This window comes from Ctenopharyngodon idella, chromosome 19 (assembly GCF_019924925.1).
Source record: "Ctenopharyngodon idella isolate HZGC_01 chromosome 19, HZGC01, whole genome shotgun sequence".
Taxonomy (NCBI): Eukaryota; Metazoa; Chordata; class Actinopteri; order Cypriniformes; family Xenocyprididae; genus Ctenopharyngodon; species Ctenopharyngodon idella.
This window is the reverse complement of record NC_067238.1, coordinates 3,713,758-3,734,134: the sequence shown is the minus strand read 5'-3', so window position 1 is coordinate 3,734,134 and position 20,377 is coordinate 3,713,758. Positions and strand designations below refer to the sequence as shown.

At 37.9% G+C, this 20,377-nt stretch overlaps 1 protein-coding gene, 1 long non-coding RNA gene and 5 other non-coding genes across 11 annotated transcripts; 6 read left to right on the top strand and 1 right to left on the bottom strand.

Annotated features, from left to right (window-relative positions):
• Nucleotides 1-1,140: 1,140 nt before the first annotated feature.
• On the top strand, nt 1,141-5,269 carry LOC127500781 (uncharacterized). 4 transcript variants are annotated; one of them, XR_007926418.1, is made up of 11 exons: nt 1,141-1,203; nt 2,086-2,182; nt 2,364-2,412; nt 2,592-2,620; nt 2,705-2,811; nt 3,887-3,986; nt 4,194-4,240; nt 4,463-4,499; nt 4,684-4,720; nt 4,903-4,939; nt 5,116-5,269. It is a non-coding gene; the product is annotated as an uncharacterized LOC127500781 (long non-coding RNA). The 4 variants fall into 4 exon arrangements; XR_007926416.1 differs by lacking the exon at nt 2,592-2,620; XR_007926417.1 differs by lacking the exons at nt 2,592-2,620; nt 2,705-2,811 and having other exon boundaries at nt 1,142-1,203.
• On the top strand, nt 1,886-2,021 carry LOC127501711 (small nucleolar RNA SNORA16B/SNORA16A family). Its single transcript, XR_007926692.1, has one exon. It is a non-coding gene; the product is annotated as a small nucleolar RNA SNORA16B/SNORA16A family (small nucleolar RNA).
• Nucleotides 2,215-2,291, top strand: LOC127501708 (small nucleolar RNA SNORD103/SNORD85). Its single transcript, XR_007926689.1, has one exon. It is a non-coding gene; the product is annotated as a small nucleolar RNA SNORD103/SNORD85 (small nucleolar RNA).
• Nucleotides 3,687-3,822, top strand: LOC127501710 (small nucleolar RNA SNORA16B/SNORA16A family). Its single transcript, XR_007926691.1, has one exon. It is a non-coding gene; the product is annotated as a small nucleolar RNA SNORA16B/SNORA16A family (small nucleolar RNA).
• Nucleotides 4,009-4,085, top strand: LOC127501709 (small nucleolar RNA SNORD103/SNORD85). Its single transcript, XR_007926690.1, has one exon. It is a non-coding gene; the product is annotated as a small nucleolar RNA SNORD103/SNORD85 (small nucleolar RNA).
• LOC127501736 (small nucleolar RNA SNORD99) lies at nt 4,977-5,048 on the top strand. Its single transcript, XR_007926716.1, has one exon. It is a non-coding gene; the product is annotated as a small nucleolar RNA SNORD99 (small nucleolar RNA).
• A 158-nt stretch (nt 5,270-5,427) lies between the features above and the next one.
• ctps1a (CTP synthase 1a) lies at nt 5,428-14,617 on the bottom strand. 2 transcript variants are annotated; one of them, XM_051872252.1, is made up of 18 exons: nt 14,390-14,617; nt 13,209-13,389; nt 12,627-12,797; nt 12,319-12,419; nt 11,896-12,012; nt 11,687-11,770; nt 11,473-11,553; nt 10,662-10,813; nt 10,346-10,478; nt 10,126-10,214; nt 9,815-9,909; nt 9,669-9,731; nt 9,535-9,578; nt 9,349-9,445; nt 9,188-9,243; nt 7,022-7,118; nt 5,943-6,087; nt 5,428-5,736 (listed from the first exon to the last, which is right to left on the bottom strand). In XM_051872252.1, the coding sequence occupies exons 2-18, from the start codon at nt 13,384-13,386 to the stop codon at nt 5,652-5,654; spliced, it is 1,788 nt and encodes a 595-aa protein (XP_051728212.1). In that variant the 5' UTR covers nt 13,387-13,389; nt 14,390-14,617; the 3' UTR covers nt 5,428-5,651. The 2 variants fall into 2 exon arrangements, with proteins under 2 accessions (XP_051728212.1, XP_051728211.1); XM_051872251.1 differs by lacking the exon at nt 14,390-14,617 and adding an exon at nt 13,486-13,610.
• Nucleotides 14,618-20,377: the final 5,760 nt, after the last annotated feature.

The window sequence follows — 20,377 nt, the reverse complement described above, 5'->3', positions numbered from 1 at the left end:
TTTTCCTTCACATTAGTATGTAATGTTGCTAATAAACAGGCATACTACGCCTGTATTTATAAGTTTATGTAATATTCATAAATATTTATGTTCTTATAAACCAATAAGCCACGAAAACAGTGCGATACAATGATTTTGCTACGAATAAACAGGACGTGAATCAGAGTGAAGGGTAAAGTCCTTGTAACTCAAGACTTCGCGGTTTATTGCCTGTATAAAATAGCAATATGATAAAAGCACCAGTGTTCAATAATCAATTTCATTTATATTTAACAATACTCGGAGTAAATAATTCATACCAAAAATATAGCAAGGATATGTTTTATTAAAACATTATTTTATAGGAATTAAGTTCAATCTTAGGCCAAATTGCCCCTGGCATAACAGAACCTTTTTTTTTTTTTTTTGCATTTGCATTTGCATTTGCATTTGTGGTTACTGGTTAGTGAAGATTATCCGGTGATCTTGTCTCGGTCCAAGCGGAGGCTGTACAGGCTCTGTCCATGGTGCTGAAATAGTGACACTGAGGCAGCCGGGGGATTCCTCAAACAACTCAGGAAGCCAAGGACCCAAAATATGCTTGTAATTAGCCTGTAATTTAAAAAGAAAAGAAGATAAAGCGCTCAATGAGACTACCTTAATCATCTGACCGGTAGCGTATCCCACTAATCCTGGTCACGGATTCTCTCGCTATGAATTCCTGTATGGTAGGCCTATAATCTGTAAACAGATAAAATTAGTAGCCTAGTTTAATATGATTTTTTTTTTTTTTTTTTTTTTTTTTACTGCATAGTTTATTTGAGCTAAGATCATAGTATTTAGTAGTTGTGTAAAAGCAAGTTCTTGTTAGAGCACAATTTTAACAACAACAACAACAACATGAGAATGACTTTATTACTTCGTTTTATATACATATATTTTTAAGTATAAATATATTTCACAATAAAAACATTCAGTTGGTTAAACAAAAGAGAGTCTTCGGTTATCAAAATGGCCTATTATGTCAAAAAAAAAAAAAAAATCCATAACTCCTTTTATTTCAGAATCAGAAATACAAATCCCATCAAGCTTTGCGAAGCGAGCCACCTCATTCAACCAATCAGCGATGAGCCCGTTCACCAATCAGCGTTAAGTTTCTCTGTATAAAATAACGCGTCACCATTCTCAACTTCCTTTTTTCAACCGCTTTCTGAAAGAGTGGAGGTGAGTTTTCTTCAATCCTGAAACATCGAAAATGGTGTAGTATATTTCAGTAGCTAGTTTTCAAAAAAAGTTTGTTTGGTTGTTATACCACTGTTTTGGCTGTGAATTATTGGAGTTCATCGTAGAATATTTGTTTAGAAGTAATCAGGATGTAGTGCGAAATAGCGCGGTCAGGGTTGGACTCGAATGAAGTAGTTTTACAATTTCTTACTGATAAAAGTTACTTATTTCTAGATTTTTATGGTGCTTTTTAAAGTAACAATTTGGTTTTGTGACTCAGTGCAACGTTATGTAGTTTGTAGTTTACAAAGCGGCGCCATTTTAGGCTATATTTGTACGTTTTATATCTGGCAAGTTTATACCTAATGCGGTTAATATATATTCCTTTCTTACACGTTACTATTTCTAGATGCATCTGAAATGTTTATTATTCGCCTATAAGTTCGTGCAAGTCATGCCTTTTTTTTTTTTTTTTTTTTTTTTTCCACCACGAGGTTCCACCGCAATCACTATTGCGTAGGTATTGGTTTAACTTTAATATGGTTTTATGTACGGTTGAAGTACAAAGTGAGATTTTTTTTTTTTAATGTATTTGATCGAATACTAATTAAACTAAACTTGCAGCTGAAAAATTGCCGCCAGCTCATGCACCTTAAATTATGGTGTTATTGAAATCGCTGTTCACGGCCCTGATCGAAGCCGCTCTTGTTCATCTATAGCAGGCGCGGTCAAACAGGAGCCGATAGCAACACTTTTACCGACGGTCGCTGTACAGTTCACTTGTATCTGTCCCAGCAACATTAAGGAAAAGGACAACCGAAACGTGTTTTCATGGATGTTCTATTTTGTGTAGCCCTGCCTAACAGTTACTTTTTCATGCAGGGTGGATGGTGCAAAATAACAAGACCATGTTCTCGGATGGATGAAATGTCCTGCCATCATAATGCTCTGATATGGGCTGAGTGAACCTTCGTAAAAGGTTGGTTTCAGTTTTAGGCTTTCCATTTTCGTGTTGGCTATGATGACAAACTTGCCCTCTCTGAGAGAGCAGCTCTATTATGACAATCAAGTTAACGTTCTGAGCCAGCTTTAACTGCCCTAATTGTTCAGTTAAAATTTAGTCCTTGTTTGGCTTTAATGTGCTTTATTTTGTCTTCCAGAAGGTGCAGTGCTACAAGTGACAAGATGCTAATTGTGGGTCAGTGTGCTGTAAGTTCATTGTCATTATGGTCCATTTGCATGTTTTCTGAGAATCCATACTCTCTGGGGCTTTCACACTGGGTTCGTTTGTCGCGATTGTTCCTGGTGATCCCCGCAGAGTTGGTCTGGTTTCACTCAGATTGATTGTTGAACCCTGGTGTGTTTGCGTTCATTTTGTGTCATTACAGACGTTCACAGCGCATGATAGAAAACACAGGTCAATATATATTTTTTTTATTAATTTGGAAACGTGCAGCAGAGTAAATGACACTTGTGTTTACTGTATGTGCGTCGCATGTAGATGGTTTTCTGCTGCTTGCAGCCTATTTTGAGGAGACTACAAGTGCAATCAGAGTGGCAAATGAATCAGCAGAGCGCGAATACACTTCACTCCTGCTTGAATCCAAGGTGAATCAACATGATCATCTCTTACATGTGTTTTTAAGTAAATGCATTATAATTGGTGAAAATGCATGCGCAGGTTACCTACCTTCCTGAACAAGCGTGCACCCGAGTCGGTGTTGACTTCATATTCACGTGAACTGCGGCACAGTTTGAGTGCAACCAAACTCAGACCACCTCCATCAGGTCGTCCCGGGTTCGCATGACAACTTTCACTTTAGCAAACTTTTTTTTTTTCTCTCCATGTGAACTGTGCCCCATTTCGAAATAAACTGCCAGTGTGAAGGCACCCTCAGTGTGCACCAGATTGTCTAAGTGCTAAATAAATGGGGAGACTTGGACCACCTGTCTGCTGGTGTCTGTGTAGGTCACTTTACTGTGTAACATTCAGCACAAGCCAATGTTTTGTTCAGGGTTGGGCTCAAATGAAGTAGTATTACAATTTCTTACTAATAAAAGTAACTCATTTGTAGTTCTTAGGACACTTTTTAAAGTAACAATTTGACTCAGTGCAACGTTACATGCAGAATAGTTTACAAAGCAGTGCCGTTTTAGGTTTTGTACTTTAGTTTTATACCTGGCAACTTTATACATAATGCGGTTACTATTTCTAGATGCACCCCCCCAGGTGTTTGAAATTTGAGTTATGGCTTACCATGAGGTTCCACCGCAATCATTACTGCATGGGTATTGGTTTAACTTTAATATTTAAATTTATAATTTTATATTAACTTTAATATAAATATATGGTTTTATGTACAGTTGAAGTACACTACATGTGAGAACTTCCTTAGCAGTTATCAAATACTAATTAAACAATTTGTAGCTGAAAAATTGCTGCTAGCTCATGCACCTTAAATGGTGTTATTGAAATCACTGTTCATGGCCCTGATCGAAGCCGCTCTTGTTCATCTATAGCAGGCGCGGTCAAACAGGAGCCGATAGCAACACTTTTACCGACGGTCGCTGTACAGTTCACTTGTATCTGTCTCAGCAACATTAAGGAAAAGGACAACTGAAATGTGTTTTCATGGATGTTCTATTTTGTGTAGCCCTGCCTAACGGTTACTTTTTCATGCAGGTTGGATAGTGCGAAATAAGATGGCTATGTTCTTGGATGGATGAAGTGTCCTGCCATTATAGTGCTCTTTGAGATTGGCTGAGTGAACCTTCTGTGAAAGGTTGGTTTCTGTTTTAGGTTATGTTGGCTATGATTACAAACTTGCCCTCTCTGAGAGAGCAGCTCCATTATGACAATCAAATTAATGTTCTGAGCCAGCTTTTACTGCTGTAATTGCTCCATTGTAATTTAGTCCTTGTTTGGCTTTAATGTGGTTTTTTTTTTTTTTTTTTTTTTTTTTTTTTTTCTCTTCCCCCTCTCCCCTCAGAAGGTGCATTGCTGCTGGTGAGATGCTCACTGTGGGTCTGTGTGCCGGTAAGTTCATTGTCGTCATGGTCCATTTGCACGTTTTTAGAATCTGTGCTCTCAGTGTGCACCAGATTGTCCAACTACGTGCTAAATAAATGGGGAGACTTTGACCTCCTGTCTGCTGGTGTCTGTGTAGGTCACTCTACTGTCCAACATTCAGCACTACCTGATGTGTTCTTGCATGGTGTTTTGATTTCTGTGGCTTGTTAATAGTTTTTCCTCTTAAAGGTGCTGATGACTGGTGGTAATGGTGGCACAAGTGCAGGTATGTTGCTATTAGCTTTTGATTAGTGCAATTGATTCCTGATCAGTGATGACAGCATTCTCATAGTGACTGCTGGATGAAACTTACGGATATGGGGCTGAGATCAGTGCTTGTGAAAACTGTCTTTGTATGTGTTACGGCTCATTGTATTGCCTGTTTGTGTTAATGGTTTTTCTTCTTAAAGGTGCTGATGATTGGTGGTAATGGTGGCGCAAGTGCAGGTATGTTGCTATTAGCTTTTGATTGGTGCAATTGATTCCTGATCAGTGATGACAGCATTCTCATAGTGACTGCTGGATGAAACTTACGGATATGGGGCTGAGATCAGTGCTTGTGAAAACTGTCTTTGTATGTGTTACGGCTCATTGCATTGCCTGTTTGTTAATGGTTTTTCCTCTTTAAGGTGCTGATGATTGGTGGTAATGGTGGCGCAAGTGCAGGTATGTTGCTATTAGCTTTTGATTGGTGCAATTGATTTCTGATCAGTGATGACAGCTTTTTCATAGTGACTGCTGGATGAAACTTACGGATATGGGGCTGAGATCAGTACTTTTGAGAACTTCGTGTCTGTGGTGTATGTGTTATGGCTCATCGTATTGCCTGTTTCTTTCTTTAGGTGCTCAGAAGCTTTTGACCCAGCAGGTGGAATTTCAAGTGTTTATATGGGTGGTGCAAGTCAAACCTAATCCTGAAGTGTAAATTGTTTATAACTTCTGGCTTTTTTGGCTTTTCCTCAATAAACTGAAGCACTTAGTGCTTTATTGGGACAATCCTTGGCTCTTGCAAAATCTGTTTCAGTGTACAAAATGCCTGCATTTATTTACACTTTAAAAAGTTAAAGGTTTATAGAAACTTGACATAGGAACAGTCATTAACACTACAATAGAATACAGGTTCATACTGAATTTTTTTTTTTTAACCACAGTACAATGAAGTTACTTCATTAATTACCTCAAGTAAGTCTAAAACTTTATTCAACAAATTGAATTGGCATGATCACATGTACAAACAGACAGTTTAAAAACAAATGAAGCAGCTGTCATCAAAATCCATTGACTGCTGAAACTGAACAATTTAAAACCACCCATTTACCAAAAAGCAGGCCCTAAAAGCAATGGGGGATAAAAGAAATTAAACATACCATTAACTGACTTATTCCTGAGCAATTGAACATAGTTTAAAATCTGCAATCTCTGAGTCTGGAGAACTGCTGCCACTTCGGTCACTGTACGTGTCTCTGTGAATAAAAAAACAACTTTCATTTGGTATCATGCAAAGCTTGTCAAATGGCCACTGCTTAGAGGTTCCAATAGCTGTTAAAATAATTTGCAGCTTCAAGATGTTTTGTATGAGGTCTCTTTTCCAGAGACAGCACCCAGTTTTTATTGACATCTTGGGATGACATTGGGCAGGATAAATTTTGCTGCCTAGGGAACATCATACCGTGGCGACAGTCGACAACCTTTCTGGACATAACCTGGAAGCCTCCCTGCAGCAGCCAACAGCAGGCCAAAGTATGGTGGAGATGGTTTTATGGGTCTGGATGTGAATTCTGGGTGATACTGGACACCAACAAAATATGGGTGATCTGAAACAAAAAATATAAAACTGAAGAATTCCATAGCCAAAAAAAAATTTAGCACGTTCTTACTACTGAAAAATAAATTGTTAACTGCTTTAAATGAAAGTCTCTTAACAGTTCCTGTTTTTTGGTATCTTTGAAGAAAATTACTGGTCATGACAGGATTTAAATATGTTAACAAGGGTGTGTTCAGACTTGTATTTCAGTTCTATTGGTTGTTTTAGTCTTAAAGAAAATGATACATTTAGTCCTGGTTCCCTTAACTTTCACGCTGCCATTTTTAACACCAAACCTAAATATTCAAAACACACAAAAAATGTTTTATGACCTATTTTGTGACAGAACTTACGAACATCCAAAACAATGCTGCGGGCTGGGCTAAATGCACTTGTTGTGTGTGCATACACATGATGGTACTTCACACATTTTATAAGCTCTTAGTGAGTTCTCAGCTGGTAAAGGACTCAAAACAGTGCCAGGGAAGATCTGCTGCAAGAAGATGGTGTTTCCAACACCTGTACCAGACTAATGGGTAACTTTGCACACCTGTTTTTTCTCGTAATAGGAGCTTTCTGTTTAGGGGTCACATCTTGTGACGTCATGTCCTGTTCTTGTTTTGTTTAGATGTCTTTCGTAAGTATTGGGTTCGTATTTCAGTCGAACCGGACCAGAGTTGATTTGGATGTGGACCGAGACCCACCTTTTCAGGGTTCTTGGTCTGCTTGTTTGGTGGGCAACAAGGTTCGGACGGTATTGTTTGCACTTATTCAAATGAACCGCACTAACAGAGCAAACACAGCAGTTTGTTTTAATCTAACTAAACCTGCTAAGTGTGAACACACCATAAGTGATTACACTATTCTCACAACAACAAATATGACTAGCAAATATGCTTTCAAAATAGTGTCCATTTCAAATTATCTTGTGTTCTCTCACGTACCATCCAGCTCTATGATCTCCATTCTCTCTCCCTCCACATCCTGACCCACAAAATTGAAGCCCTTGTCCTCAAAATGCTGCTTCAGCTCTGGGTTCACCTGCTCAGACAGAAGGAATAATACTGGATTCATGCATGCTACTAGGATAATACAAATATTTTTTACCTTTATTAGGTATGCTAACATGCACCAAGTTTTGTCAATGAGAATCCAATCTGATTTCAGATTCTCAAAGTTCTGTTTCTACAAACCCTAAACATTGCAATCTGATTCACATATGTTTACATGTGCATTACAAGATTTCTGAACAAAACTTCAGCGCATACACAAGGTTAAGTTGCCACCTTCAGAACCAGAGAAAGCTGCCACGATAATGTCACCAGAGCTACCTTGAGTATAATTGCTGTTTTTGCCTTGAAATATATAAAAAGAAAGCTGACGTGTCAGAAGAGCTTTTTTAGTAAATATTTAGTAAACATTCAATCTCATTTACTGACCAGGGGCCATTTCAATAAGGAGGTTCAACCAACTCTGAGTTGACTTACTCTGAGATGGGAAACTCAGAGTTGATTGAACAAACTAAGTAGACTAAGTGCATGCACCACGACTATGAGAAGCCATGATCAATGGAGCTCCAATATTACTATTCAAAAAGATGTCCGCATACTTCCGAGTCAATACAAGTTTAATTCTTAATCACTGTTATACAGTAGTCAACATTTTAAGTGGATCAAAAAAAAAAAAGTTAAAAGTTGTCCTAAGAACTAAGTTGTCCTAAGAATAAGTTTTAGGAGAACTTTGATGAAAGGTTTTGATCCACTTCAAATGTTGACTACTGTGATATGTTATAATAGGTGAAAACTGGCAGAACAGTTATAACAAATAACAAAGTTATTGAACTAATAACTAAAGTGATTATTTCTTATTTTGCTAATCTGCCAATGGGGGTAGAAAAATAAGGCAGTGGCTATTTACACCAAGTGGAAATAGCATATTTTCTTAGCAAAAGATGCTATTTACGCAGCGACATATTCTATTTAACATGTAAAAGTAGCAGTTCTTTGCAATAAGTGTAAATAGTAATTAGATGCTATTTATACTTTATATTGGCAGATACATAGTATTTGCACCTCAGTTGTACATTAACAGGATGCAATAATAACATACAGTGTAAATGATATGTATTAAAATTATAAATCCCTTTATTATTATTATTGTTAAACACTCATTAGGCACTTTACTTCCACTTTTAGAACATCTTCACTTTTATTGAAAATAAATGCCTTTCTGATGCCTTCCGACCATGATGATGGTTTCCCAAAGCCAACCATCATTGCAAGTTCCGTTGTTACCAATAGAATTCAATGGAACTTGCGACCATAGTTGGCTAATGATGCTTTTGGGAAACGCACCCCAGGTTAGGTTCACAGAGTAAGTTACCATGGTAACTGACTCAGTACAAGTTACCTCTCTTTCAGTAACGGGCTTGACTTACCCTGCTTTCTCGGGTTTGACATGCCTCCCATTCTGAAACGGAAAACCTAGAGTTTCCCTCATTTCAGGGTTAACATACTCAGTTTTCACATAACCTCCTTTCTGAAACGGGCCTCAGTTTGTAAGACATGTAAATAAACATATGCATGTTTAAATGTATGTTAACATACGCATCACGGCACTGCGCCTGGTATTTTCAATCCGATTGAGAAAAACAGAGTCAAATGTTTACATGCTTTTTCTTTTTTAGGTGTTCAAGCCTGTTCAGTCTGATTGAGCCATTAATCTGATTATAAACAGCTACTGATGGAGAAAAGGCTGGTATATAGCAAGCAAAATGCCTCATGGGAACCGAGAGACGACGCAAACCCATCAAATGTTTTACTGAAACTGACATTTTGAACTGATTTACAGAAACAAATCGACTTACCATATCTAACAACATATTTGAAGCGGACTTAAAAAAAAAAAAAAAATAATAATAATAATAATAATAATAATAATAATATTAAAGTGAAAAAAATCAAGTCTATATAAATTTCAAGAGATTGCTTAATTTATACCACCAGCAAAATCATGACAGATTTAGCGTGAATACTCCCACAATCTTATATACACTATAGACATTGTACATGTAAAACCATTTAAATAGCTTTTAAGTAGAGATTTTGTACCTCAAAACGATGCCTGTGTCTTTCCTCTACATAATCTACGTCTCCGTAAAGTTTTCCTGTGAGAGAAAAAAAAAAAAAAATCAGTGATTTCATGCATTAAAACAATAAATCATGCATTAAATTTCATCAATATGGTATTACAGTTAGTGAAATGCACTTACTAAGTATGCTGTTTTTGGTTTTGAAAATAGTTCGCCTTTTCCCCAACCGCATAGTTCCGCCCATTTGCCCTGGATTGTGCTCAGGCATGTCAATCACCTGTGACATGACCAATTAAAAACATTATAGTTATATCCGCTCTATTGTTTCTGATCCAAAATGAACCAGAAATCCACATTTCAACTCACCACAGGATGTTTTGTTTCTGGGTCAAATTCCGTGGAGTTAGCATCTAGGTAAAACAAAAGAATCACACATTATTCAGCACGGCTTGGTGAATTGAGTCATGAGTACAACATTCTTTTGTGAAGGAAGAACTTGCCTGTCCAATCCAACATGTTCCTAGCAAATTCACACACAGCTAGCTGCATCCCCAAACACACACCTGAAAGATGAATAGTACAGTTGTGTTACATTCACAGCCGCTGCAGGACATTGGAGTTTAAATTCATTTTAAAAAGGTCCTACCCAAGAAAGGCTTCTTCTGTCTCCTGGCCCAATTGATGGCTTGAATCTTGCCCTCTGTCCCTCGTACTCCAAAACCTCCAGGTACTAAAATACCACTGATGGCATGAAAGACAGCAGCAATAATATTAGTAAAACTACATCAGGATAACTGGCAAAATAAAGTTCTTTAACCGTTTCTAAATTCTCCTCAATAAAAAGAACACCATTAAGGTGTTAACATCTTCTTACTAAGCAGAATAGATGTAAATTATGCTAAAATGTGTCAAATCAGCCATGTAAATAGAGTCATTGTATTTGGAAGCATTACTGACTCTGCACTGCAGAGTTTCTGCCAGGCCTCATGGTACTTCACCGGCTCTTCCTGTAATGTAATGGGCTCCAAATCTGCAGAGTCAACATACTAGAGAAAGAAACAAGAAGAAGAGAAAGATTTATTGATACAATTGTATACACAGATGAACTATTCTTTAAAAGGTAAAATCAGACAGATACCCAGCTGTAGAACCAATTGCATTGGGCTGTTTTACCCACCTTAACCTCTAGTTTGTGGCTGATGGCGAGAGCGGAGTGCTCCAGGGCTTTGATCACAGAGGCATACGAGTCTGAGAACTTAGTGTACTTCCCCACTAGAGCAATGGAGCAATGCTCCAACAGCCTGTCTGATCTACCATAGAAACACAATGCAGAAAACAAAAACAAAAAAAAGAAGCCTTTTTTGGTCTTTTTTGCCTTCATTATGATATGAAATAGATCCCAAAAGGAATGGATGATCGTGGCCTACATGATCAATTATAGCTCAATATCAATTTATAAACTGATCCTGAATCACTTTTAAATGTATTCTAACCTGTCCGACATCTCTTTCCACTTTGCGAGCATCTTCCTGGGTCTGGTTTCAATGGGCAGGTCCAGTCTGCGAGAAAAGTAATCCACAACACCCTGGTTTTCTAAGAGCAGGGGCACTCTGTAGATGGACGATACATCGTGTACACAGATCACCTATAGAGAAGACCAACTGAGATTACTGGGTTTCATTCACTAACTGTACGCACAACTTTATGCAAACAAATCATAATTCATCAATAACTTTCATATTAAAACTTATTCTAAATTACAAAAAAAAAACATAAGAACAAAAAAAAAAACATAAGAACAACTTAAATCATATATACACAAATCACATACTCAAAGACTTTTTTTTTTTCTCAGGTGAGAGCGTGTTTTGAGAGAGCATCATATGTTTTCTGAGAGTGAAGAAAGGAAAGATTATATGGAAATGATTTAGGTGTGTTTTATTCAAATTACTAACCTCGAGCACATGGTCGCTCATTTATAATACTCCAAATTCATTAACAATAGAACGGGGTTAAGAACAAATTCATGTGCTTATGCACATGTTAATTAGGCAGAAATTTTCTTGAGCAGGTTCTCCAGTATCTATAAATTTGAATAATCCACGCAATTATTAGTAAATGAAACTCATTGTCCTTGTGACATTTTAAATCAGTTTCAGCAGAATACAGCGTTTTACACATTTTTTAACATGTTCTTGATAATTATGTTTCATGGAATTTTTAACCATTTTGGCATTAAACCAACAGCTATGTTGGTAAAAGTGGCTCATTTGTGGTTTTCCGTTCTGCAGGATCTAGACTAACCTGTTCAGGTTCCACATGACAGAACATGGATATCTTCTCTTTAACAGAGTTTTCAAGTGGAGTGGAGCATCGGCACATTACCTGCAACAGCAAGAATAAAAGAACACTCAAAACTCTCAGAATTCATCTAGAGTTCATTCATTGTAGACTTAAAAAAAAAATTCAAGCTAGTGACAATTCTGAACATACACGTGCTCTATGAAATTTGACTCACCAGGTCAGGCGACAGTCCAAGTCCTCTGAGCTCTCTCACACTGTTCTGAGTGGGTTTGGTCTTCTGCTCTCCTGTAGCGCTGGGCTGGACATCACAATCAAGACACTATGTCACTGACATTACCAGGGCATGCGTACATGTAATGTGATAAGGTCTTGGTCAATAATGCACTGTTCTGTGTGACGAAGTGAATGTGCACAACTCCTCACCTGTGGTACCAGACTGACATGAATATTACAGAAATTCTCTTTCTTCACTTTAAACTGGAACTGTCTGAAGGCCTCGATGAAAGGCATGCTCTCTATGTCTCCGACCGTACCGCCCAACTTCAAACAGACAGACAAAACTTCAGACATCAGAAACCTGTTAAACTTAAACCCCCGGTTTCACAGACAAAGCTCTGGACTAAAATGCATGTTTGAGCCGTTTTAACTGAAAGCAACTTGCACTGACATATCTTAAAATAAGCCAATGCCATTGTTTTGTCTCAAGATGCACATCAGTAATGTTTTTTTCTAGAGTACATTTATAAAATCTACTTAAATGTCTTAATTGAACTAAGGTCTAATCCTGGCTTAATCTAAGCCCTGTCTGTGAAACCGGGCCAAAATATTTACTTTATCTTTACTCACCTCAATGACGCAAACCTGGGGCTCAACATCATCATCATCTACAGGAACTTTAGCTTGACGCATCACCCACTCCTGAATAGCATCAGTTATGTGTGGCACCACTGGAACAAATGATTATTCAATTAAACATATGGAGAACATACACATAAACGGTATGCTTAAAGCCCATTTAGACGACACAGTTTGAATGGTTTGTCACAGTTTCAATGAAAGTCTATGGGGCAATGCACTTGAATAAAAATTTAAATAGGCTGTTTTATAAGTACACCCACAAGACAACAAGACTTAATATAAGACTCCCTTCTCACCCTGTACGGTTTTGCCCAAGTAATCTCCTCTGCGCTCTTTGTTGATGACGGACTGGTAGATTTTTCCTGTGGTCAGGTTGTTGTCTTTGGTAAGCCTGATGTCCAGAAAACGTTCGTAGTTTCCCAGATCCAAATCAACCTCTCCCCCATCATCCAAAACAAACACCTCACCTACAAAAAAACAAAACACATATTTATATATAGACCAAAGAGTTGATTATTGTCCATATAAATAATTGCAGTATTTTTCTTTTATTAGCTTAAAGTAACAGAGCGGCGTGCTATAACACGTACGAGGCGGCTTTAGTCTCTAGCGGAAAAGCAGAGGCTGACAATCACAAAACCTTGTTCATTTAAGATGCATAGAACTATCCATAGTATGCATTGTTATAATTAGGGTTTCAGGGTTTGTTCAAATAATAATAGCGATGCTTGAATTTAACGAACAGATTGTTTCTTTTATGGCAAGTTTTAATCATTTATAGTCAAGATTTGTAAATCAACCGATATGTACTGTAATATTTAATTGTAAAACAGTCTCAGAAGTAGAAGGAGCTTCTATGATGAGTTGTGTGAGGTTACCGTGCTCATATGGTGAGAAGGTTCCTGCATCTATGTTGATATACGGGTCGATCTTGATGGCTGTGACATGCAGGCCGCAGGACTTGAGAATCGTGCCGACACTGCTGGCTATAATGCCTTTCCCGATGCCTGAGATCACACCACCCGTCACCAGAATGTACTTCATACTGGCAATCATATGCTGGATAAATGAAAAGAAACAATAGGATATGATTCATCAGACAGTAAAGGGAAAAGGGAATATTGATTTTATTGTTTCTTGTTTAAAAAAAGTCACCATCATTTAATGAAGATAAATTTCTAAGTGTAATCTTGCATGGTCAAACTCCATCTCATGAGCAAGCACTTCACAGTGATGAGACCAACAATATCAATTCTCTGAAGCAACAAACAGGCCTGTGAAACCCTTTGACTAGATATCAAATCAATGATCTATGGGTTTCTTTGTTCTCTATTACCTGAAAGAACAGTTTCATTAATCATCAAACATCTTATGGAACATTAGAACATTTCAGATACACAAATAAATCTCAAGGTTCTCAAGGTTTCAGTGCATAAGCCATTGCAACACACATTTACAGCTGGTTATTAACTTGATGATGTGGACATGAGGAAGATTTGGATCCTATTCCTGACAAAAATGTTAATCATATTATGGCACCATGGCAACCATAAGTTTCCGCCAAAATGCCATACTTACTACTTCACTGCTACTGAATCATAATTAAATGACCAATTTTAATTACTGTAAGAAGCTTTCTGGATATTTTCTTTCTTGTTGTTTTGTTAATTTATTATTTGATGACAGAGTACGTTATCATACCAAGCTACCGGCTTAAAAAAAAAAAAACAGCAGTAGGCTAACTGTGGTACTAACTTCGAAAACCATGGTAAATTATGTATGGGAATTCCGCTTCTTGGACCTCAAATGTATAACTGGTAGGCAATTTAGATTCAGATATCATAATTTATACGCGACGTGTACCATGTGCTAACAATGGGAACACGCGTTTGTTACGCATTTATAAAGGATACAACCCCAAATATTATCATTGAATAAAGAACAAGTTCGCTTCATTGTATTATTTAGTTTGTATACTGTGCTGTGTTGTCATTATTACTGAATGGTATGAATCACATACTTCGCTTTCAACAACAAAGCTAAGAAACAAACAACTTACCAAATGATTTGAAGATGCGTTGCTGAGATACTTGGTGTAAAATAGGCCTGGCCTGATGCGACAGATCGACAACGATCTATACAACACAAAAGCCGTTGTTGTAAAGCGATAATAAACGTGTTCACAACACACTCATGCACAGTGCTCATCTACTACACGTGCTGCTCGACCTCAGAGTAGCGGAATAGCTACGGCAAACCGTAAGCGCGTTTCGTAAATGCAGAGTAGAGGGTTTTTTTTTTTTTTTTTTTTTTTTTTGTTAGACGCCCGAGTTGCGAAATCATTATGAATATTAATCACGCGCTGTGACGTTTACACACTAGGCGTAACTTATAGAGACAAAGCGCATTTAGGCCACGCCCACAATTGGGAATCCAATCCTCTCCATTGACTTTGTATTGCGTGAAATTTAGCAACTTTTCAAACTTTTTTTTTTTTTTTTTTTCCAAAAAGCACCTAGCAACAAATTTAGTTATTTTTAAAATTTATTTGGCAACTTTTAAGTGACAAACAATAAAAAGGCACATATTTTCATCTAAATAACACAAAAGAGGAAACCATTGAATAGCTAGCCAGCCAAGCCGCACATCAGGAGAGAGCTGAAGAAAGATGCTTAACAGTACACACATCATAAGTGAATTATATTCATCGTTGCAATTGTTCAAATATAATTTTTCATTTATGATACAGCATGATAGCTTGCCTTGTAGCCTACCTATAATTGCTGTTCAGTTAAGTATACTGTAAGAAACAAATTGTAGAAAAACGGTAAAGGTACTGTTAATTTTCTGCCAGGACATTATCTGTTACAATGTAACTCTGTGTAACCCTAAAACACAAAATGCAATGCATAATTTAAAACAGGCAAAACACCTGAATAATCAATACGGATAATTCCTTCATATTACCACAGTACATTGTGCCCTATTTTTACAGACCCCAGAGTGTAGTACACTAACTACCAATACACTGCTTAAAACTAATTGTTCAAAATGTGTAGTTGTAGTTAATAAGAAAATAGGAAAATGTAATTGTTCAAAAATGTGTAACTGTTCAATAATTCAATGTTGTATTTAAAAATAAAAATATCTGATCATGAAGATGTTGTTTTACTTTAACAAATAAAATGTTTATATTATTTTTTATGAACAAATCTAAATTAACATATTTCAAATCATGCAGTTTTGCATCATGGTTATGGTAATGACATCACACCATCATTTAGCAACTTTTAGCAACAAATCGACCTGCCTAGCAACTTCACCTGAAAATTAGTTGGCAACACATTGCTGCCTCCTTGTCATTTCTTGCTTCTAACCAGTGATGGGAATAACGGCGTTACTTTTTTCAGTAACGAGTAATCAAACTAATTACTTTTTCTCCCGTTACAACGCCGTTACCGTTACTGACAACAAAAAAAAAATGTCGCGCTACTATAATTGAGCACTGAAGAGGTTTTCATCCGAGTAGTCTCTCTCTCAGCCATAGGACCTGCAAAGTTTTATCTCTGGTGTGTGTTGGGGCAGGACACTCTAGACACATTGGTGTGTGACTAGAGATATATATACAAAGCGTTTTGTTGTAAAGAAATAGTACAGGTTAGTCATACACAAATATAATTTAAACTGATAATAATGTAGGATGAAGGCTCTGTCCCTGTGTCTGTGTGTGTGTGTGTGTGTGTGTGTGTGTGTGTGTGTGTGTGTGTGTGTGTGTTGGTGTCAAAGCATGCGAGTGGAGCACAAGCTCAAACCAGAATACCCTATGTGACATGCTGCGAAAATATGTGAAATAAGTTTTTTCTAGTCGAGTAGTAGTTGTTCATTTAAGTCATTAGTTAACTAATCACATTTATATTAATTTAATTTCTATACTGGAGATAATAAACCATAATAATGAGCGTTTAATAGAGGCTAGTATATATTACTCAAGCGCACGCATAAAGCTTGCCATAAAGAACCGGCAAAAGTAATGATTATGAATGTGACAAAAACAGCAAGGAGACATTTTAATTGTTTATTAATAAAGTAATGTTTTCTGAATCAGTGTCGGCTGCAAATTTGAAGTTGACATTACTGACTCTCATCTCCGCATACTGGATGCGCCTAGAGATTATATTATTACATAATCAGAGTAGCCTATTTCTTTTCGTTTTGAATTATTTCTATTAAAAGTAGACATTTCAAGCTTTCTATATATACATTTCTCATGTCTGTGAGGCAAGCAGCCGCTGAATTTCGGTTCATTTAGCCTATAAGATGCGCTCCAGTTCACATGCAAGTGATCGCGCCGGCGCCTCCATGTCATGATTATTGTCTGCTATATTTGCTTCTTATTTATTAAATCCAGGGAATTGGTTGATAAAACATTGATTAAAATTAAGATACAATTTTTACAAAACAAAATTCACTTTAAAGAAAGGCTTTCTACAAAACAAAACTTAATGAAGTGGTCCAAATCATGTCTGACCCATTCCATGTCTTCCGATATATTGCGCATCTTATTCTACTCATGCTGTTCACTTTTCATAATAAAATAGATGAATTTAAAACATAACATAGGCTTATTTAAACATAAATATGAAACTACGTTTTCTTTAAAGGAACACTCCATTTTTTTTTGAAAACAGGCTCATTTTCCAACTCCCCTAGAGTTAAACAGTTGAGTTTTACCGTTTTCGAATCCATTCAGCCGATCTCCGGGTCTGGCGGTACCACTTTTAGCATAGCTTAGCATAGTTCATTGAATCTGATTAGACCGTTAGCATCTCGCTCAAAAATGACCAAAGAGTTTCAATATTTTTCCTATTTAAAACTTGACTCTTCTGTAGTTACATTGTGTACTAAGACAGACGGAAAATGAAAAGTTGCGATTTTCTAGGTCGATATGGCTAGGAACTATACTCTCATTCTGGCGTAATAATCAAGGAACTTTGCTGCCGTACCATGGGTGCAGCAGGCGCAATGATAGCGCCTGTGACCCCCTGCTTGCACAGGGAGCGTGCCTTGTAACCATGGAGACATTTGAGAGAGATGCTGCGCAATATCATGGTACAAAGTTCCTTGATTATTTCGCCGGAATGGGAGTATAGTTCCTAGCCATATCGGCCTAGAAAATCGCAACTTTTCATTTTCCGTCGGTCTTAGTACACGATGTAACTACAGAAGAGTCAAGTTTTAAATAGAAAAAATATCGAAACTCTTTGGTCATTTTTGAGCGAGATGCTAACGGTCTAATCAGATTCAATGAACTATGCTAAGCTATGCTAAAAGTGGTACCGCCAGAACTGGAGATCGGCTGAATGGATTCGAAAACGGTAAAACTAAACTGTTTAACTCTAGGGGAGTTGGAAAATGAGCCTATTTAAAAAAAAAGTGGAGTGTTCCTTTAATGACTAACAACACGTAGTATAGTACAGAGAAATTTCATGTCGTGAGCAAGAGCGGATCATGAGTCACGAGTCCGATCAAGCATCATTTATTTTTAGATTTATATTTAATATTGGGGGCATCCAAGTTATTTGACATATTTTTTTTTTTTTTTTTTTAAAGTAACGCAGTAGTTACTTTCCCTGGTATTTAGTTACTTTTATAATGATGTAACTCTGTTACTAACTCAGTTACTATTTGTGAGAAGTAACTAACTATAACTAATTACTTTTTTAAAGTAACGTGCCCAACACTGCTTCTAACAAAAGACAGAACACTGCCTAAAAGCTGCTGTGTGACAGGGTATACAGCAAACAAGCTAAAAAACCCAGAACTAAGTTTTTATAAGCTACCTAACTGTAAAAGCCAGCCTTTAAGGACACAAAATTCAGAAATGACAAGGAGGCAGCTTCGTGTGGAGAGGTTGGATTGTTTTTCCCATCATGATGGATTTTCCATCATCCGGTGTCTGAAGAGCATCTACCCCTGATCCAGACAACAGCCAGACCTATAGAGCCCAGCCCACCACCACCCTTGACCATGGAGAATTCACCCGAGCCCCCCGCAGACGGAAAGCTTCTGCCCGCCGCGAGGATAGAGCCTGTTACCAGCACTAACCATCGACCCGGAGCCGACGCCTCAAAGTAAGTCTGACCAGGGGTGTGAGCCGGCAACCACGTGACAGAGGGAATCCTGGTGGAACTGGACATGGAGGACTGGCTAATAGACTTGTATTCTGAGGTAAAGCTTCCCACCCAACCCTACCCTGAATCATCAATTTCATCATCGTCTGAGTCTCCTTCTCCGCTGGTTCTGTCCAGCCTGAAAACTGTGTCATTGAACTATATGGATTTAAAATTTCCCATCGGGCTTTCCTCTTTCACCTTCACCACAAAGCTCAGCCAGTCCTCCAGCCCCGCCTCAGTTGTATGCTTGCATCTCCTCCATGGCACCTACCTCCTCCTGCTCCTCCCTGGTTGTCGTCATCTGCCAGTCTGCCTCCCCTATTTTCCAGCCCTTTGCCCACTCCTTGTACCATCCCTGCGCCATCTCCTCGTCCGCCTCCAAATCCCCCTCCATCCCTCCCTCTTCTCGTCAGTTACAGCACGAGGTTGTGCCTTCCAGGATGGGGCGTAATGCGGTTCTGTTTAGTTAGTTACTTTTAGTTTTAATTTTAGTCATATGTGTTTCCTTTGTCTAGTTTCCTGCCACTCATGAGTCATGGTTACCGATATGATTCGTTCTCTTAGTTCAGCTTGTGTCTCCTTATTAACCTTGTTTGTACCACTACTTAAGTTCCTTTGGTCCCTCTGTTCATTGTCAGTTATTGTTTGTTACATACCCTCTGTTACGCCTTGTGGACTTTTAAAATTTTGACAATCATTATAACACGTTTTGACTGATCAAATTTCTACATTTTATTAAATGCTGTATTATATATTACAACCCGAATTCCGGAAAAGGGGACGTTGGGACGTTTTTTTAAATTTGAATAAAATGAAAACTACAAGACTTTCAAATCACATGAGCCAATATTTTATTCACAATAGAACATAGATAACATAACAAATGTTTAAACAGAGAAATTTTACAATTTTATGCACAAAATGAGCTAATTTAAAATTTGATGCCTGCTGCAGGTCTCAAAATAGTTGGGACAGGGGCATGTTTACTATGGTGTAGCATCTCCTTTTCTTTTCAAAACAGTTTGAAAACATCTGGGCATCAAGGTTATGATTTTCTGGAGTTTTGGTGTTGGAATTTGGTCCCATTCTTGCTTGATATAGGTTTCCAGCTGCTGAAGAGTTTGTGGTCATCTTTGATGTATTTTTCATTTAATGATGCGCCAAATGTTCTCTAGGTGAAAGATCTGGACTGCAGGCAGGCTAATTCAGCACTCTGACTCTTCTAAGAAGAAGCCATGCTGTTATAGCTGCAGTATGTGGTTTTGCATTGTCCTGCTGAAATACACAAGGCCTTCCCTGAAATAGACGTCATCTGGAAACCTTTATATACCTTTCAGCATTCATAGTGCCTTCCAAAACATGCAAGCTGCCCATACCATTTGCACCCCCATACCATCAGAGATTCTGGGTTTTGAACTGAACGCTGGAAGGTCTCCCTCCTCTTTAGCCCGGAGGACACGGCGTCCGTGATTTCCAACAAGAATGTCAAATTTGGACTCGTCTAACCATAGAACACTTTTCCACTTTGAAACAGTCATTTTAAATGAGCCTTGGCACAGGACACGATGGCGCTTCTGGACATGTTCACATATGGCTTCCTTTTTGCATGATAGAGCTTTAGTTGGCATCTGCAGGTGGCACGGTGGATTGTGTTTACCGACAGTGGTTTCTGGAAGTATTCCTGGGCCCATTTAGTAATGTCATTGACACAATCATGCCGATGAGTGATGCAGTGTCCGGAGGACACTGAGGGCCCGAAGACCACGGGCATCCAATAAAGGTCTTCAGCCTTGTCCCTTACACACAGAAATTTCTCCAGTTTCTCTGAATATTTTGATGATGTTATGCACTGTAGATGATGAGATTTGCAAAGC